The sequence below is a fragment of the Sciurus carolinensis genome, chromosome 13, assembly GCF_902686445.1.
Source record: "Sciurus carolinensis chromosome 13, mSciCar1.2, whole genome shotgun sequence".
Lineage (NCBI taxonomy): Eukaryota > Metazoa > Chordata > Mammalia > Rodentia > Sciuridae > Sciurus > Sciurus carolinensis.
The window spans coordinates 40,004,118-40,025,090 of record NC_062225.1 but is presented as its reverse complement, the minus strand read 5'-3'; the positions used below and the strand labels follow the sequence as shown (position 1 = coordinate 40,025,090).

The 20,973-nt window shown below is 40.6% G+C and overlaps 1 protein-coding gene across 1 annotated transcript; it reads right to left on the bottom strand.

Annotated features, from left to right (window-relative positions):
* Positions 1–2: 2 nt before the first annotated feature.
* LOC124962869 (serine racemase-like) lies at positions 3–18,661 on the bottom strand. Its single transcript, XM_047522135.1, has 5 exons — positions 18,634–18,661; positions 11,570–11,629; positions 10,806–11,002; positions 508–717; positions 3–204 (listed from the first exon to the last, which is right to left on the bottom strand). The coding sequence occupies exons 1-5, from the start codon at positions 18,659–18,661 to the stop codon at positions 7–9; spliced, it is 693 nt and encodes a 230-aa protein (XP_047378091.1). The 3' UTR covers positions 3–6.
* Positions 18,662–20,973: the final 2,312 nt, after the last annotated feature.

Below are 20,973 nucleotides of genomic sequence, written 5' to 3'. Positions count from 1 at the left end.
AGATTGTTAAGGAGCTGGCCTTTCAGCCTGCTTCACCCAACTTAAGGAGGTTAAGTCTACATTTCCACCACTGAGAACAATACAAATGTTCTTTACTTCTGGAGCAACTGCTTCAAAATTCCGAGACAGCACAGCAGCCACTCCAACACCAGCTGTAGGTTCAATGAGTAGTTTCATCCTTTCCCAAACCAGCTGGGTTGCATACTGTTGGTATGGAAGTGAGTAAAGATTTGTAAAATAGGAGAAGGGGAAGGAGTCTAGTAGGTTTAATTCTAAATGCCAAATGAAGATATATGCCCAGTCTGAATTTTGTTGCTAATGCACAAATGAAGAACACATATAACTTTGATCGTATCTCTGTGTTGAGAGGTTTGTCCTAATATGGGTTGGGTACCCTCTCACAAGTCATGAAATCACCTAGGTATATCCCTGTGGTTACTTCCAATAAAAGGTTGTCTTGCCTAAGACGTTGCACTATTATAGTTAACTTTCCTATTGGAGCTTTACCTTAATTTCATCCTCTGTGACAGTGAAGACATCATCCACAAGGTCCCTTATAATAGGCCAAGTGTTTAAGCCAATGCTGGATTTGACACCATCTGCTATGGTTTCTGGAGGATAAGGATTGGGAGTCAGTTCTCCTCTCAGTTTGGACTTGTAGCAGTCATCTGCATTCAAGGGTTCAGCAGCATATACCTTCACACTAGGTTTCAGAGCCTGGAAGAGAAATATTAGACATCTTACAACGAACCATAGCATTACCTACATGCCTAAAAGTGCAGAATGGGAAAAAAAAATTCTGCCTATGGTAACAGTCTTCCTTTTGATTGATGTAAGGAAAACATGTTCAAGCACTTTGGAAATAAATTGCATGTCTAATACTGAAAAAAAAAAAAAAGATAATATTGCGAATGAATACCCAGACAGATGCTGAATTATTTATAAGAACAGACTACGGATATGGATTGGAGAGCAGAAATAACAAAACAAGAAATAATAATGTTATTAAAACTGATAGAGTAAGAGGGCATAAGCAAATGTGAGTGAACAGTATCTCTAGAGATTCACACCCACAGCAAAGCTGTGTGCTGTCACTTGGTTCATGTAGATCCTTACTTGAAAATAGAAACAACACCTGGGGAGTGTGCTGTACTGTATTATTTAACATTTTATTTATAACTCTTCAGCAATCTTTATAACCAGCATTATTTAGTCACAGATGTCTTCAGAATCAAGATCATAGGCTCTGACAGCCATAGTTTTTAAGGATGATTTGTAGTATCTCTCTGATGTCTGACAATTTGGACCTTCCAGTCCTTGCCTATTCACTGTTGTGTTTGCAACAGCTTATGTCAGCAATGGCAATTAGAAGATTTAGAAGCTCTAATCTAGTGGTCTTGCCAAAAGAAAATATCTATTGACTATTTCTAAGGACTTCATTGTTCTGTTTTTCTTCAGATGTGAGTGGCCAAGATGGTATTTAGATTTGGGCTATGAGCCAATAGGAAGTTTCTATAGCTATCTGGGAATGGGGTGCACAAAAGCCAAAAATCTTAAGAGGAGCCTTTATTTCTTCAGAAAGTTATTCCATGGTAGAGATGTACTCCCAAAACCTTTCGGTTGAATCACATCTAGTAAATTCCTCCAGTTTTCAAGGACTGAATCTGATTTCCTTATCATTTAGCAAAACCATATTTAAATTAAACTATAGCCTTAAAATAAAAATGTAGGCACTCCTTCCTACTCCTAATAAGGTTTTAGAAGGTACACAATGCACGGTGCAGTGCATTTTCCCTTCTGAACGTGGGGACTTCTTCATGAAGTCGGATTTCTCCTTTACACTATTGCACCCTCAGTACCTGGCACAGGGGAAGTGACTAAATAAACTTAAGTCATTAAATGAGAACAGAGACTATCATAAAACATATATATATATATATATATATATGTATATATATATATATATATGGACCTCAGTTGTCTTGGACCACAAAATTAAGTCACATTTATTACCCCTTTATGATAACTATTTGAGTCTCCACCTGGCTCTACAGGAATTTAGTCCCCATCACATACTCCCAGGTCTTCTTTAGAGGTCTCCAGAGTGTGGGCTCATGTGTATTCAGGAATAGGACCAATAATTTCTTCCCTAGCCATGGTACTGAGCCACCAAGCTGACTCCAGTGGCATGAGGGAAAGGTTATTGTTTTTCCATTTTGCCACTCCACCCAATGTTTGCCACAAGTCCTTTCCTTAATTTCCCATTGCACAGCAGAAGCCGATGGCAATTTGGACCAGACTTGCTTGAAAGTTTAGTACAAGCCAGTGGAGATGCTAGTGATTGCTGTAGATAAGGCTGCTTTTAAAGTCAGAGACCCAAGGCTTGCCTTATGGGACTGGAGGTGTTCAACTCGTCTCCACATGGCAAGGGCCAGCGTTCACACCGCTGTGGATTTCTTGTTTGTATTTATTGTTTGTAATCCAAGGGTGGGACAGAAGAAAGAATCCCCAGCCCCACGGAGATCTAAGACTTCCCGTTCAAGTTCCTGTTTCCTGTCCCCACATCTGTCTTTTCCCAGGATGTTGGACAGTAGGAATATTCACTCATTTTAAGGAAACCCCATCTTCTGTTCATAATCCCCTACTCCCACCCAAAGCAACAAAGTCAGCATATACATAGCTTTGACCCAATGAATTTACAAAACAGAACACCTAGTTTCTAGTTGAAAACTTATAGCTAATATATTTAAAGTTACTTTACTCAAATTCTTGTATAGCCTTCATCAGACACAAAGAGTGGATATTTACGTTTTGGTAACTCAACACCCTGTTCAGATTTTTTTTCCCCTCCCAACAAAGGACTCATTTGCCCTAAGGATAATTCAGTGTTTTTAATTTGTTTTTGAAACAGAAAATCTTTTGCAAATCTTAAATAAATGTTTTTCCAGTTTCTAGTCATTAAGTTTCTTAGGAATGGTTTTTAGCCAAAACACATATTTCAAATAAAACAGGCTGGGCTAAATACAATGTTGTATCTTGGAAGCATAAAGGGAACATTAGTGGGAAAACTGTTGACAATCAGTCTTTGGTGTAGTTACTAATAATGCACCAGGTTTCTTTCTTAGTCTTGACAAATACCAAAGTTAATAAAATACTAATATTTAGGAAGTCTAGGTAAAGGATGTATATAGGGACTATCTGTACTAGTTTATAACTTTTTTGTAAATCTTAAATTATTCCAAAGTAAAAAGCTCATTAAAACATAAAACAAACTGGGACATAGATTTTAGGCACCAGAGTTATGCTATTACAGTTGATCATTAAATAGTGCAAGTCTTCGAGGATGTGGGGAGAAAGGTACACTCATACATTGCTGGTGGGGCTGCAAATTAGTGCAGCCACTCTGGAAAGCAGTGTGGAGACTCCTTAGAAAACTTGGAATGGAACCACCATTTGACCCAGCTATCCCACTCCTTGGCCTATACCCAAAGGACTCAAAATCAGCATACTACAGAGATACAGCCACATCATTGTTCATAGCTGCTCAGTTCACAATAGCCAGATTGTGGAATCAACCTAGATGTCCTTCAAATGATGAATGGATAAAGAAACTGTGGTATATATATATATATATATATATATATATATATATATATATACACACACACACACACACACACACACAATGGAATATTACTCAGCCATAAAGAATGATAAATTTATGGCATTTGCAGGCAAATGGATGAAATTGGAGAATATCATGCTATGTGAGATAAGCCAATCTCAAAAAACCAAAGGACGAATGATATCGCTAATAAGTGGATGATGACACATAATGGGGAGTGGGAGGGGTTAGTGCTAAGGTTAGAGTTAGGGTTAGGAGGGGGGCAAGAATGGAGGAAGAAAGGACTGTATAGAGGGAAAAGAGGGGTGGGAGGGGTGGGGGGAAGGGGAAAAATAACAGAATGAATCAAACAGCATTACCCTATGTAAATTTATGATTACACAAATGGTATGCCTTTACGCCATGTAGAAACAGAGAAACAACATGTATCCCATTTGTTTACAATAAAAAAAAATAGTGCCAGTCTTTTTAGAAACTGAGACAATCAGTGGAGTGGATAAATTATGTAACTCTTGTAGGAAAAAAGGAATCATTCACTTGAAGATATAAAGTTTTGTAGTTCAGGATTTCAGAAGGAACTTACTGTATATATTCTAATAGAAGAAATCATAATTAAAAGGAAGCTGTGTTCACGTACTGTTTAGTAAAAGAAAGCAAATGATCTTAAATAGAATGTTGATCTGAAAAGTGTCATATACATAATTTTTAAAAAGTCTTATTAATTCTTTTTTGGTGGCAGTGGAGGAAACTGAGTTATATGCCCTGGGTATATTACTTTCCAATGATCTTACCTAGAGAAGTTAGAAATATAGAAACTTAGCATTATTTTTAGAGAAACTAAATGAATGAAACCAATATATCCTTCAGTCTGTAACAATTAACTAAAAAGTCTCATAGCTCACTTTTAACCAGGAATTGATCATCAACTCATTGTTGATTCAGGAAAGCTGATAAGCTTTAGAGGTGGGTGATAAAACTCTCCAAGATGCATTGGCTCAGGAACCTTACAGGTGGCAAGTCATTCCTCTTCCAACCCCAAATAGGCTAAATGAGGCCTATAAGAAGAAGAATTTTTATTTATTTTTATCTCAATATGAATCTTTGAATCTGCTCAAATAATTGAACAAGTGTATGACTGAGAATTCTGTACCACTTTATGTATAACAGATGATTTGGGCTAGAACATTTTTATGAGTAACAATTGTCATTTAACTACTGAGACTTTAAACACACACACACACACACACACACACACACACATACACACACACACACACACACACTCACACTTGCACCTCAGTATATTCTTCTATGTCTGCCTTTGAGTAAAACTGCACCCTGCAAATTCCTGACAAGGCTCAATAATTCTTTTATGCTGGACAATGCTACAACCCACGGAAATCAGTGCTCCCACTTCTTAGGCTGGTTTGGAGTAGACAAGGGTATGTGACTAGACGCTCATCAATGATCTGGGAGGAACTGATATAGACAACTTCCACCTCGTTTGCTTAAGAGAGATCTTTGGCTCTGGACTGCCTTTCTTCCCTTTGGCATGGCTAGTAGAGCAAATTGCAGAAGATAGCAGAGGTGCTGCTAGCCCGCATCACTGTATGAATGTGTGGTTCAGAGCCATCTGCCAACCCTGAGTCAGTCACCCCAGACAGAAACATGACCAAGGTGATCTTCCACATTCTCTCTGAGTTAGAACCCATTAGCTAATCTTGCCTAATATACCTAAACAAAAACAAAAATAAAAACAGAACAAACAAACAAAAACCCCAGGAATTCTGAAAAATTGTGTGTGGGAAGATGACTTGGATGGATGAGCTTCCATTCCTGACCCTGAATCTCTGCCTTGGGATTCACAAAGTCATATGCTATCTGTTGGCACATGCCTAAACTTGTAGCACTGATTCCAACCACTAACCCAGACGGCAGTTTGGATTCGAAGTCCATGTAACTTACCCAGCCAGGGCTGGACAGAGAGGGAAGAAGAATGGGTAGCCTCCCCATATGAGAAGTCCTTCCTACTTTCCCTCTTGTATGGAGATATAAACAGAAGATGGCAAGAAGAATGTGGAACTTGATAGAGTGGAGCCTGTTTCTCCTTTTATGAGACAAACAACTCACCTTCTGTAAGAGTGTGACTCCATAAATGCCAGGCTCTTACCAACTGGATCAGCCATTCCTTCTTTGAGGAGCAATAACAGATAAAAGGGGAGAGAATTTGGAGATCCTCTCTCCCTCATTTCCTATGAAGGGGGAGAGTGGAAGTTCTGTAGAAGAGGTCTGGGTAGGGGTGGTTGTATTGATTGGGGGTGATGGGTAAAAATGTTTCCCCTGTTCAAACAAGTCAGCTGTTGGATGTGTTTTGAGTTGATCTGTAGAATGGGCTTAATTGAAAGTGTCCACATCAATAATAAAGAAACTTTGCCAGATGTAATGATTTTGGTTTCACTGTTTGGTAACTCTGGCCTTTTCTGGCCACACCCTCGGGAGAGAACGTACATGCATTGCCTAACAGATGCAGAGGTAATGAATTCCAAAGTAGAAGAATCACAGCTAAGAGTTGAGTGTCCTGCCCTATTCCATCCTGTGGCAGGGTCCTGGGTAACTCACATGATCGTCCCAACATTTGTGAGGCCTGAGACAAAAGTATTGATGGAGTTATTTAAATGTTTTGAAACAGACTAATGAATGAGAGTATCAATTATATTCTTGAACCACAAATTATAATATTGAAAAAAGGAAGAGCTCACTACAAAACAGTACTTTTTGTTGTAATCATCACTTCAATTTAATCTAAGAGGAAAGATTGGGCAAGTTAATTGTTTATTTCTTCAACCTAAGTGCTTTGTCCGCTCAGTTCTACCCGCCCTCAAAAGCAGTGTCTATCTCCAAAGTCCACAGCAGCAAAACTCAATCCCTGATGGCATTTGGATGCCAGGCAAGAGATGTGGGTAATGATTTCCTGGTGTCTGAAAGGACTAAGTCAGAACAGATGTTTAGGGCTAAGTCTCAGTGTGCCAGAGGTGAGGCCCAGATCCTGAGTGACAAAGCTGCCCATGTATTCTTTAAAATACTTTCTTCTTTGTATTTGTGTGTGGTTCTTCAGACCATGGCTCCCTCCTGCCTGGGACTAGGGGCAGTCAGTGTGGTACATACTCCCTGGAACCTTTTTGGATGAGTTCTTGCAGTAATAAATGGAGCTGGCCCTGCTGCGCTGTCTGCAGAATTGCCCTGATTGTGTGCTTTCTGAGTCTCATGTTATTGTCTTGAATGAATGGACTTAACTTCTGCTTCCTGCTAGCCCTGTTTCTGGACAACCGGGACAAGCACCCCAGAGTTGGTTCAGCATGTACCTGGGTAGCATTAACCTGTGTGTCATCCAAGTCACAGTCAGCTGAGGTACCCAGGCCAAATTCAGGCCTCAGAGTCCTGGACCCCTTCTCCAAGCCCCTTCAGGTCCCAGATTTCCTTTTCCATTCTTTTCTTTAGGTTCACTGAATCCTCCAGTCTTTTAGTCAGTTTTGTCACTGTTGTGACTTAAAGACCTGACAGGAACAATTTTAGAGAAGAAAAAATTTATTTAGGGGCTCATGGTTTCAGAGGTCTCACTCCATAGAAAGCTGACTTCATTCCTTGGGGCTGGAGATGAGGCAGGACATCATGGAGGAAGAGGAAGCAAAGAGAGACTCCACTCATCAGATACAAACTACATACCCCACAGCCACATCCCCAATGACCCACCCCCTCCAGCCACACCCTATCTGCCTTCAGTTACCACTCAGTTAATCCCATCGGAGAGTTGATTCACTGATTGGATTAAGATTTCCATAACCCAATCATTTCCCTCTGAACCTTTTTGCATTGTCTCACAGGAACTTTTGGGGGACACCTCACATCCAAACCATAACATTCAGCAAATAAATGGGACACCTGTTCCACAGTTTGGCAGCCCTAGTCTGCTCATAGTCTGAGCTGGGCCTGCAGATTAACATGACCCCTTTACCAGCCCACATTTCCATAGCTTGGTTATACTTTCTGACAATAAGCAGATAAAAGGTACAACTTTTCCCCTGGCCCCTAATGATACTCTTATATCAGTATGATGGAAGACCTTGTCTTTCTACCCCATTGGCTATAGGGCATCCATCTAATTACCTCGTGGCTGCACCAAATAATTTACACAGACATTTAAAAGATGGGGCAGGGCTAATAAGCTCTGCTTTATGTCATTTAAAATTGAGATTCTGTCTGTCAAAAGATTATTCCTATCCATTTTAGGATGGGCTCATGCATTTATACATGATTTATAGCCTGAAATCTACTCCATGATTAAACAGATGTTTTCTGTTTATGGACTTAAAAGCTAACTAAAGGCTGTGCATTCTGAGACAAAGATGGTGCTGTCCTTAACAATGGCTTTGGTGAGATATGGTAATGCATTGTGATGATCAGAAGGGAAACTGTGGAACCTAAATCCAATATTTATTATCATGAGACCAGGAGGCTTTGTCCTTTAGTATGTTTAGAACAAAATCGACGTTCAATTTTAAAGGGAAGGTAGCAGACTTATCTCAAATCTTGGGGAGATAGGGCATCTCTTTTTTGAAAATGGAGTTGATTGCGCTTTAGTTCTGTCCTGAGAAATTCATACCTATGTATCTAATTAGGATGCTTCAGTAAGGACCACAATCCAGTTTCAATGCTACATTCCCATTTTGGTTAATTTCTTGGTTCATTTGCTTATTTATTTTACTTTAAAAATAATTGAGTGAAATAATAACTGAACTTGCTATGTCTCAGACATTATATAAGGCCCTTTCCCCATATATTAGTCTAATTACTCCTCACTACAAAACTTCTGTAAGGTAGGTACCCATGTGTTCTTTTTTACACACAATACAGCTAAAGGCAGAAGAGGGAAAGTCATTTGCTAAAAATCTCATTGCCATCAAATCTCAGAGCCAGAATTTGAGTCCCACCTGTCTGATTCCAGGGCCTTTTGCACTAGGCACAATGTTTCCTACACTATTTGCAAATAGGCAATTCTGAGGTCCAAAGAACACTCATGGAAGGAATTCAAGTGTGGGGTGATCAAGGGAAGCTTCCTGGCAAAGATGCAACTCATCCATGAAAGCTGCTTCTACTTGAGGAATATGAAAATGGGCTGAGATTCAGCTCTGCCATTAAGTGACATTGCTACAATCAACTTTGAGTGTAGAAAGCCACGTGTTTCTCTCTGGCCAAACAGAATGCCAGATTCTGCTGCATGTCAGCTTCATGTTCAACTGTCAAGTTAGGCTGGATTAGTTTTTGAAATTCAGGAATACATAAAAGATCTCCCATTTAGGTTCAGACTTATTATTGAGAAACGTGATATAGCTGAGAGTAATGGTCACTCTCCCACAGGGCTGCTCCTTCTTGCCGGCTCCTTCTTCCCCGCCTGGTCAGAAGCTGGAATACAACACTTCAGGTCTCCATTTCTTGGTCTCCCTGCCCCTTCCTGTGGAGGAAGTTGACCCTCCAGGAGTTCTCCTTGTAGTCAGACATCTTATTTGTGAGTTTTATGACAATGAGGAAGAGATTATAGGACCATACATGATCCATAACCTGTGTGGTGGGAGCCCTTGAGAGCAGGGCAGTGGGATTTCCTCTTCTGTTAGTATTAAGCTAATTATGTGGCAGGAAATGTGACCTCTGAGGTGAGGAGCCGGAGTGTGGGCTGGGTGCCTTTAGGGCCTCCATACACCTGTCTAGCTTATGGTGGCTCTGTATCCTTAGGAAGGATCAATACTTTCACCAAGTTGGTTTTTAAAAAATGCTTCCTATGTCATCTCCTTTTAAGTGTTTCTATGTTTCTTTATTTTTTGCTTCCTCTTCCCCTCCTTCTCCTTCTCATCTCCTTCTTCCTTTTTGGTACGAGGGATGGAACCCAGGGGTGCTTACTCTACCACTGAGCTACATCCCCAGCCCATTTTATTTTTTATTTTGAGATGGGGTCTTGCAAACTTGTCCAGGATAGCCTTGAACTTGTGATCCTCCTGCCTTACCCTCCCTCTGTTCCTTGATATCACATGAATTATTCTCATTAAAGAGAGGAAGTGCAGTGTATAACAGGTGAGAAGGAGGATCATGGAGGCCAGTGGGTCATCTGTGTCACTTTCTAATCATAGGACCTTGGACAAGTCATTCAAGGTCTCTGAGTGTTCTCTGTAAGATGGGGAAGGTAATCCCTGCCATCCGAGGCTGCTGAGAGACTTAAATGTAAAACTACATGAAAGGACTAAGTGAAATGCCTACCATATTGTAAATGCTCAAAAAGGGGTAGCTCTTATTATCATTGATTTTGCTTTCATGTTACCTTTTTGTTTTGTTTTGTTTTTTGGTACCAGGAATTGAACCTGGGGGCAGTGCTTAACCACTGAGTCACATCCCAGCCCTTTTTTATATTTTATTTAGAGACAGGGCCTTACTCAATTGCTTAGAGCCTTGCTAAGTTGATGAGGCTGGTTTTGAACTTGCGATCCTCCTGCGTCAGCAGGAGCTGCTGGGATTAGTTACTATTTTCTTGGTGGAAGAGTCATGCTATCTTTTTGTCCTCCACAGGTATCCCACTAGATTGCTGATTGTGTATGCACATCTACACTATTGTTTCCCAATAACTGAGAGAGGCCATGGAAGCAAAGTGTTTCCACCTTTGGTTTATTCATCTCCCTGCTCTGTTTCAGGGTGGTCTCTTCTTTCTTCCTACTCTAACTCCTCTTCTAGCCCTTAACCTTCATTTCCAGAATCAGGGTGGAGAAGGTAGGCACTGCTAACAATTTTCAGTATGGACTTAATTGAAAAGCACTGTTCCACATAATCTTGTAACACTAGGTAGTTCCTGGTAACAAACAAACAAAAATAACAACTATTCATTGTACAGACAAAAAACCATATTTGGCAACTGAATTTTTAATTTTTCTTCAGTCAGTCACACATCGTGTACTTCATACAACTCTGAGAAACTTTGAAAACAAACTAGAAAGAACAATGAGGAAACACTTTACAGACTAAAAATTCCATTAAAATCCTTGTTTTTAGCCAAGCAAGCAAAGGGGTGGGAATGCTGGATGTTTAAAAGGATTATTCCTACACCCAAGAAAAGTGGCCTGGAAGGCGTAGGGGAGGTTACCACCAAAAGAGTGTGATTGACATCACATTGACGTTCCTCAGCCATGCTTCCTGACTCCTCTAGAGGGGTCACTCCACTCAGGTCCAGCTCACCTCCTCTCTCCAGGTTTTTGGTGGCTGTGCCCTCAGCTGCCCCATCAGCCTGCTTCCCTTCCCAGGGAATTAGGCTTTCATGGTCCTTATTAGTCCATGGTAGATCTGGAAAAGGAATGCAAACTGTGGTCGAGTAGGCAGGGCACAGTTTGGAGAATCATCAGTAAAGCTGGCTTCAAGTCTAGGCTCTATTATGTTCTGCTCTAGTATCAATCAGCTTCTTCAGCCTGACTATCTGTGAAACAGCACTTTCACTATTCATCATGAGATAATTAGTGAGTTCTTACTGTGTGACAGGCATTGTTCTAGGTGCCCACTATGAGACAGGTGAGGGGTTGTGGACATATAAAATCCAATTTTAAAATTGATCAGAGAAGGCTCCATGGAGAAGGTGACATTTGAGCAAACACTTGAGGAAGTGAGGAAGTGAGCCTTGAGGGTTTCTGGGACAGGAGTGTTCAAGGGAAGACAGCTGGCAAGGAGGCCCTGAGGTAGAAGGGAGCCTGATGTGCTAGAATACTATGGAGGAGGCCAGTGTGACTGGGGCAGGTGAACAAAACACAAGTGCAGCAGATGGGGTCAGAGAGTTAAGAACGAGAGGGAACTATGTTACATGAAGTCATGGAGCACTGCCAAGGACTTCCTATCTCAACAGATAGGAAGGGAAGTCACCGGAGAGTTCGGAGCCTTGTACTTTGAAGGGGTCACTCTGGTCAATGTGTTGAGAGTAGACTACACAGAGGCATGAGCAAGATGCAGGGAGAGCAGATAAGGATGCTGGAGCCTCGAGATGGGAGATGATGGTGGATTGGACCAGGGTGTAGCCTCAAAGGTAGTGAGAAGTGGTTGAATTTAGAAAGAATGATGTTAACCGATGTGGATGTGAGAGAGAGAAAATATTCAGCAAAAATGCCAAGGGTTTTAAGCTGGATGAGATGATGCACGCCTACAATCCCAGCAGCTCGGGAGGCTGAGGCAGGAGGATCGTGCGTTCAAAGCCAGCCTCAGCAATCTACAGAGGCCCTAAGCAACTCAACAAGACCCTGTCTCTAATAAAATATAAAATAAGACTGGGGATGTGGTTCAGTTGTTGAGTGCCCCTGAGTACAATCCCTAGTACCCACCCACCTCAAAAAAAAAAGAATGCCAAGGGTTTTGCCCACAGCAATCAAAAGAATTGTGTTGCCATTAACCAAGATGGGAAACCTGCAGGAGGAACAGATGGGGGTGGGGTATAGATGGAGAATTTAGTAATAATATTTGCCCTGTCTCCCTCACAGTATTAAATGTGATGCTTTATATGTAATTTGCCCTGCAAATATGCTTTACTGTTGCTAGTATTCAAAGGACTCTCTCCTTTCCTGTTCAGAAGCCATATATTCCATGGACATTTTCTCTCTCACTCTACAGGTGGTTCCTCTTGGGGGTGGGGGACATGTTCCTAGCACATGGACTTTTGGATCTGGCAGGTATTATCTGAGCTATGTTTAGGTGGATGTTTTAGAATAGGTCCTCATAACTGTGACTCAAGTATGACTTAACATTTAATACCTTTATTTCTCCCTAACAGAATATTGTTTCTAATTTTTCTTTTGTATAGCAACTGATGTTGCCATGCAGATCCTTTGGTTGCTATGAGATGGTAATATACTCTGCCCTGCGATTGGCCGGTGCCTCCTAGGCTGTGTGGTTCTCACACAGGCCACTGACACAAAGCTGTTACTATGGTGAACTTTGCAATTTCCTTTGATTGGTGGATTTCAGAAATAGGCCATAGGTGGAATTCATTATATTCAGCTAAGTAAAAATGAAAAAAAAACATAACTTTTCCCTGTCACCAAAGTGAAGAAAAGGTGATACTTAATGACATAATGAATTGTCATTAGATGACAGGATCGACTGCGGAGTGACGATAATCCTATGCCAAATTTGGATGGGAAATATTTTCCCTCTTGCTCTGAGTCAGTTGTTCAGAGTCAAGGGCTCTGGGCTGACTGGAGTTGGAAGCCTCAGAGTTGGGAGGGGAGGTGGTATGGATTAAAACATCAACTCCCTTCTCCCTGGGGAATCAAGAGTGATGTGGAGCCTGGGTGTGGAGGGTAGGAGGCATGCGTGTTCTGAGCAAGGCTGATTAATTTTGCATCTCAGAACAATGTGTTCTCGGGTGCTCCTTCAGAAAGGAAAGCTGCCCAGTGCTCCTGGCTGGCAGTGGCTCCATGGGAGTCAGAGTCAAAGCAGGGTTTGTACTCTCTGAATTCTCCTTTCTCCTACTCTACTTCTCTAGGTGGATAGGTGGGGCCCTGGCTGGTTAGCCTTCTGCTCAGAGTAGAGGACTGAGTTTCAACCCTTCTCAATTCCATAACCTATTTTCCACAAGAAAAGATGGGAGAAACACAGAAAAAGAAGAACCTGGGAGGAGGGATGACTTATTTAACTGCAGCAGATTTGCCTCTTTCTAATAGGTCCTGTTTGGGGTGATGGGAATGGGGACAGGGGAAGGACAAGGCTGTGTGGGAGGGAGAATCAGGGAGCCATAGAACAAGACTGGTAATGAATCACAGCCCTAGGGCCAATATGTGACACCCATAGTGGATCATTTTAACACCCCCTTCCTCTACGTGCCAAAATTATTTTTAGTAACAATCACAAAATGAAGCCAATAATAACTGCCAGAAAAGAAATATTCTTTGATTGAATTTTGTATAGTATCAAAAATTTAAAATAAATAAATACCATAATGCCTCCCCAATTATGTAGTAATTCCCTCTTTCTTTCTTTCTTTGCTAGGGATCAAACCCAGGGCCTTGTGCATGTTAGGCAAGCACTCTACTACTGAGCTATATCCCTAACCCACATTAATATACCTTATTGAAGGAAAGGATGAAAACTTATACCTACATATTGGTCTTTCACAGTAATCAATAGTGATTTTATAATTTGTTTTTGTGGTTAGCTTTTGCAAATTTATCAAAGACTTTGTCAGAGATGTTTTTCTTTCTGTACTTATGAAATGTCATCCATCTTTGGTTGCAGAACACTTTTATTAATTTTAATTTTGAAAAGTGAAGGGATAGACTAAATAAATAGGAAAAAGTCTTAAATGTGTTTGGCAGAGATACATAAAGATCCCATTTCATAATGACTTCCAGAAAATTTTAAGAAAATTTTAAACCAAAACTCCAAATACAGGTGATCATATAGAATAACAGAATTGAAGTAACTCAGAATTGAAGAACTGATTGTCTTGAACTGTGCCATCATTATTTATTTTGAATCAATTGAGTGCAGGAGTATATAGTACCATGGAGATTATTAGGACACAAATTGTGCCCAAAGCAAGCTGGTTACACACTTGCCCTCAAAATAAATGCATGGAATTAAGTCTGAATCAACTTCCATGTGGAATACAATGTTTATTCTAGGAGAAGCAGTAAAAAAATATGCTAACTGAAGCTTACATCTGTATTGTTAAAACTCAACTGCCACTTTAGTGATTGTTTAGAACTTAGACCAACAAAAAAATGGTGTGTCGGGGGATGGGGAGCAGTTGATCTCTGACATTATCTCGAATTGCTTGCTGTGATGTTAATGAAAAGCAGAATGCCTTTCAATAGATTTTTTTTTATTGTTTTAAAGTTCTTTCTAGACCAAGCACCCCATGATTGGGTGCTGGAGTGGTGGGGTAGGGGTGTCGCCTCCTCTTGCTCTGCCTGGAGACCATACTGCAGTGGAATCACTATGATTGTGTCTTGCTGGAGCTGGAGAGTGGAACAAATGGTAACAATGCACAAGTTAGAAGGAATGCCAGAGAGATGTGGCTGGTCAGCAAATGTCTGGTAAATTCTCTGACCCTGACACCACCAAATGGGTTTTTTTTTTCTTTTATAACTGTCATAATATAAGCAGAGGGGAGAAAACAGTGTCATTAGCTTAAGTGTTCTCCTTTCTCATAAAAACATTAGCGATTCCTGCAACTTTGCGTGCTTTTTCTGCTAGCTCATGTGCGGCCTAACATTTCTACTTGAATGCTTGCCAGTTTGTTCTATTCTGTGGTGTTGTTTTTGACCTTTAATTTCATGTTGCACTGAACTCAGCACTAGGCTTATCTTTACTAATAAAACACGGGAAACATGCTTTGCTGAATCTTCACAACTGGTTTAGTCACACGGGGCAGTGGAATCAGAGACATGAAGTTACAGGAACCATTATGAGGGTTGGAATGGGGAAGGGAAGGAGGAAGAAAAAAAATAGCAGAAGCCATGACTTACCCTTCAAGGTTGGCTAGGTATGACACTCCCTTTTTTCCCTGTCACCTCATCAGACAGATATATTTAGATCCACCCTTGCGTTAATATGTGATTTCCTGGGTAGGGTGATTTAAAAGCTTTGGTGCTTGAAATTCCACCATTAGTTCTGTATATAATTTTAGGTTAAATAGTGTTAGCTTTCCATGGGACTTTGGAAAACAACTTCTTCTGGAGCATAGATACCTCTGGGAGGTATCTAAAAGAACTTTGTAGGTAAAGAATAGCATGTTTTCATTTTCTTTCTTTCCCAAGGACCAGAACATCCTCCTGGTCTACAACACACTCCCCACTTTATCCCTTGAGTCCTGGAGACTTTGTGATGTCATCTGTCTCCTTTTTATTCTACTCATGCTTATCTGGGGTGGGGGCCCTCTGAGAATTCTTCTTGGCTCTGCTTCAGGCTCTGTAATAGTAATGGATCCACACTTCTTAATACAGTGAGGGCAGCTGGCAGCAAGCCAAAGTGGTCTCCAAGGAGTGTATGTGCAGGAGTGGCATTTTCAGTGTGCATTAACAACCAGGAGCCAACCAGGACAAAAGCCCAGACTGACAGTGTGCCCCTAATAAGGATGCCTGCACTGAGGTTTTAAAAAGAAAGAAAGAAAAGATTCTCTTTTCTATTGAATTAAGGGTCTGTGCCAGCCTTTGTTCTTATAAGAAGTGTGTGTGCATGCATGCGTGCATGTGTGCATGGCTAGTTGCTTCCACAGCTGCTCCTGAAAAATTACTCAGGCAAGTTATAGAACTTGAACTTGGAGAGTGAACTTGGGCAGCTCAGAGGGCATCCACAAGGGTTATCAAGAGCAAATGAAGTGGCATTGGCTTTGTTAATCATTTTTCTCTTCTCAAGATTAAAAAATATATTTGTGTTGTTATAATCCAAGAATGTCATTAATTGCCTAACTGTATGATTCTTTCCATAATACATATTTATTGCGAACACAAATTGTTAAGAAATACTAAAAACTGATCTGGATGTAGAATAGGTTCCCTATTTTTGGAGTATAGATGACACGTAGAAATGCAATACCACATTAAATTCATACTCATTTCATAAGACATTGTCCTTTACTGTAGATAATAGGGTTTTCCCAAGAATGTGGAAGTTAAATATTTTAACATAAAATCCTATGTTACTCTAAAAAAATAAAATTCCTGTGACAACACTGAACTTTCTGCAAAGTATGAGTTAGGAATGAAAGGGTCCTTGGCCCTCTGGGGGCTCAGTTTTCTCATTCATAAAATTAGAAGGTGAGTGTAATCATAGATCTGTCAGACTTCTTTCCAGCTTTACACTCTGGGTTTGAAGAGATATTTTGTAGTGTGAATAATCATCTCATAATGTGCCCACCAGCTTTTCATATGAGGAGTTTTTATTCTGGGCTGCCTTATGAAAAGTTCAACTGAATTGGGACTAAGAAAAGTTGCCTGAATCTATTATTATTTTCCTTTATTTTTTGGAATAAGGCCTAATGGACAAGTGGAATAAGGCCTAGTGGAATGAGGCCTAAGTGACAAGGTTATAAAAGCACACACAGATAGATCAACAGGAAGAGAAGTGGTGAGACATGTCAGCATTTCCCCCAGACAGCTTGGTCCTGAAAAGCAGAAGCTGAGTCCTTGTTGTTCACCGACAACTTTTGTATGCTTCCTTGTCAGGGTTGGACACCCAGTCATGGGGGCACAGGCTTGAACCTTTCCTGGAACCAGGGCCTCCCATGCAAGTGATGGACCTTCAGGAGTCTAGGTAGGAGGAGTCTGTGAACTGTGAGTTACAGGGTCAGTGCTGGGGCAGGGCATCCTCATCTTTACCCTGTGACTTTTCCCCAAAGCAAAAAGTTCCCATGACTTTTTTCTTAGTTTTTTCACTGTGGGAAATTTAAAGCCTCTTCCCTGTGATAGTCAAAATTAAGTACCTCTGGTGGTTGTGATGGCAAAAACAAACACACAAAACATTGTCTGGGAAAGGGTGTACTGGCTAGGAAGATTGACTAACATTTTGAAGAGAATTTATAGCAGAATGTGATCTGCCTTCAAGTCACACAAATTACTCAATTTGTATATGTATAACTATATCATTTACAAAGAGCAACTTGGTTTAGTTGAAGATTCATTTTCTGAGCACCTACTCCATGTCAGCAGTATGATGGGGAAGAAATCAAACCTTCCTTGCCATATACTACCAAATATGTAAGCTCTATTTTCTAGAACCACCACATTCACTTTTCCTTGTTCTGCATTTTGACTCCATGCAATTTTCTAATAATAGTATTTTCTAATGCAGTCTTCAATTCCGAGTGTGGAGCTGAATTACTTGAACACTATTGGCTTGTCTATTGTCTTAGCACAATTATTATGGCAGCTGCTATCATTCACTGTAAGAAGGAGAGTGGAATTAATTCTCTCATTGGTGTTTATATATAACACCAAAAGACTGCTTTTTGTATAATCATTTTCAAAAACCATAACACTCTTAATAATTGTTTTAACAAACATGTCATTATAAAATATACCATGATTATATTATACTGTTTTAGTCAACTTTTCGCTGCTGTGACTAAAAGATCCAACCAGCACAACTGCAGAGGAGAAAAAGTTTATTTGAGAGCTCACAGTTTCAGACATCTTAGTCTACAGAAGGCCAGCTCCATTTGTTGGGGCTCAAGATGAGGTTGAACATCATGGTGGAAGAGTGGAGGAGAGGCTAAAAATAATTGTGGGAGCGTGTGTTAGAGGGAAGTAGCTCAAACATGGTGATTAGGAAGCAGAGAGAGAGCTCCCCTTGCCAGATGCAAATATATACCTCAAAGTCAGGCCCAAATTCCCACCTCCTCCAGTCATATTCCTACCACTTCAGTTACCACTCAGTTAATCCCTATCAGATTAAATCACTGACTGGGTTAAGACTCTAACAACCCAATCATTTCTCCTCTGAATCTTCTTGAATTGTCTCACTTGTGAGCTTTTGGGGGATACCTCACATCCAAACCATAACATACACCTATATAACTTTGGCTGAATTATGAGTAAATACCACAAAGGTACAATCTAGGCTGGAGTGGGACATTCTCCTGAAAACACCATAGAATGTCAAAGTTCTCTAGAAACATCATCGTTTGTCAAAAGTTGGTGGTTAGGTGTCTAGAGCCACCATATAAAATATATTGTATTGAAAATGGTAACTGAACTTCAAACCTTGTAGCAAGATAATTAAACCCAAATCTGTATATGAAGGTAAATTGAGTTTTAAAGAGAAGGGAGTGGAAAAGATGATAGGAAATTACTGAAGGCAAACTCACTTGGCTCAGCAGGCCTGGAAAAACTATGACACACTGTTTAAATGAAATGCAGGGCACCTTGTAAATTGAGTACATTTCATGTAAATTGAAACTTTTAGTCAGAGGGTCCATTTCTACCTGTTTGCCTTACAGTCTTGTTCCCAGTGCTTCTTGGTCATGGCATATGAAGGAGGAGTGACTGGGATTAGCTATGTTCCTAACCAAGTCTATTCCTACATTCTCAGTAGCTACACGCCCAGTATGTAACAGTGTCCCTTTCATGTAACAGGGGTCCAATTCATGCTTTAAATATAAACCTTACTGCTTGACCACTGGCTGCTTATTTTAAAACTGACATTTTTTTTCCTTCCTCTTCTTCTTCTTCCTCTCCTCAACCGGTTAACATTTTTCCTATCCTAAGCCAAGTTATCTGCCCTTCCTCTCACTGTTCATAAGAATAAAGGAATCCTAGACATGGAAATTATAACAACAGCTCTTTCAAGGAAATAAGTTAAACATTAATTAGATCTATTGATAATGATACTTGGACAACAGCCCTTGTGTCCCTACTTTTTAAAGCCCTGTGTTTCCCCTGGAAGTTAGAATGGCAGGTTCTTTGACATGAGTGCATTGGTTTTCTCCTTTGTTACCAAAGCAATAAAACCTTTTTCCTTTTTCTCAAAACCTTGTCTTTGTTACTGGATCAGCATTGAGTGCAAGGACCAAGCTTTTGGTATCAAGTAAACTTTTTTTTTTTTTTCCCCTTTTCTGGTCTCCCAAGGTTAGTAGGAGTCATTGTTTTGCTTTTGGATCCATTCTTCTTTCAAATTGTATAGAAAAGCAACCCAAAAGGCCATTGTAATCCCTTGTTGCCTTTGATATCTGAGCAGGAAAGGTGACTCTGGTATGATTAATGAGCTCAGCTGGCCCTTGCCCAGGGCCTAAAGGATGATGTGGGCTCCCCAGAACATTTAGAGGAGTGGAAAGAGATTAGAATGCTTTGATGGCAATTGGCCTCCTGAACATGTCTAGGCATGAAGGAGATGCTCTATCTCAGCAGGAGGCCCTGTCATAGTTGACAAGACATACAGAAAGTGATATCTACCCATTCACTCACAAACAATAATTCCACCCCTTTGCTAGTTGTTTGTCCTCTCTAACTCCAAGATGTTCTCCTTAGATGTGACCGCACCTGAATTAATGGGGAAAATGACTTGAATGGGATACAGAGAAGAGCTTGACTAAGAGGCAGAACTAGATGGGAAGGAGATGATCTGAACCACAAAGAACGCCAATTCTCTAGCCCAAAAGGGCTGTCATCACTCTACAAACAATACGGAATTTAGACTGTGACTGTTACCTTCTTGGTATACTGTGTAGTGTCCATTGTACTATATGGAGTCAATTCTTCTCAATCAGCTTTTCTTTCATTTGAGAAGTGTTCCCTCTTGGTAAAGTGAGTCCGCTGGCTGGGGTGGGCACTGGATGCTTGTGTCAGCTATGCCTGGATGGTGGTGCCTTGTTCGAGTCGAAGGGCTTGAGCAGAGGCTGGATCCAGCCTGCTCGACTTGCGGAACTGGGCCCTGGCCCACGCCTGGGTTAGCTGGGAGAGAAGTATAATTGTGGAGTGGATCTGACTTTTTGTAGTTTGCAAAAAAACAAAAAAATCCTGTAAGGTGATAGTGCTAGGTGTCTACCATCCCAGCAGGGTCCAGAAGCCATGTACTGGTATTCAGTATGGGTAGTTCATGGGCACACTTGAATGGAGCTTATTCTTCTTTGAGTTGCCACTAAAACTCCTATGCTGGAGGAGTGACAAAACCTTGGTCTTCAAGAATGGGTGGATAACTAACTGCTGATAAGACCTGAGTCCCTCCCACATGGGTTCAGAGAATGAACCCTCTACCCAGAGACAATTCAGAAGACCTGAATTTTTGGTTTGACTCTATCCCCAGCAGCTGTTTGATCTAGAGTGAGCAATTTAACCTTTCAGATCCTTACCTGTAAAATGGAGATGACAATTTTTCACGTCAAGGGATTATTTGAAGATTAAGTGAAAAAATGTCCTGGAGAGCATTTAAAAAATTTTTTTTGTGTTCTTTTTAGTTATACATGACAGTAGAATGTATTTTGATATATCATATATACATGGAGTGTAACTTCCCATTTGTGTGATTGTACATGATGTGGAGTTACACTGGTCGTGTATTCATATATAAACATTGGAAAGTTATGTCTGATTCATTCTACTGTCTTCTGGAGAATATGACCTGTAGTGTCCTGAACAAATGTCAATGTTAAGAGTGAGCATCATTCCCATGCACACTTAGCCTCTGATTCACCTCTGGATGGGAAACCAGATGTTCTTGTTTCTTTGCATGGGGCAACTTCACAGTCTTGCTACATCTGTTAATGATGCTGGTGTGAAGTTCCTGCCATCCAGTTCTGGGAGCAAGTTTGGGCCATGATCTCTCTGATGCTGTTTTTTTGT

Coding starts and splice junctions, on each gene's coding strand:
- LOC124962869 (XM_047522135.1), bottom strand. CDS start 18,661: ATGACCAAGAAGCACTGGGAACAAGACT. Junction 11,630..18,633: donor GAAGCACTGGGAACAAGACT/GTAAGGCAAACA, acceptor GCCTCTGTGTAG/TCTACTCTCAACACATTGAC. Junction 11,003..11,569: donor ACAAGGCTCCGAACTCTCCG/GTGACTTCCCTT, acceptor TTCCTTTTCCAG/ATCTACCATGGACTAATAAG.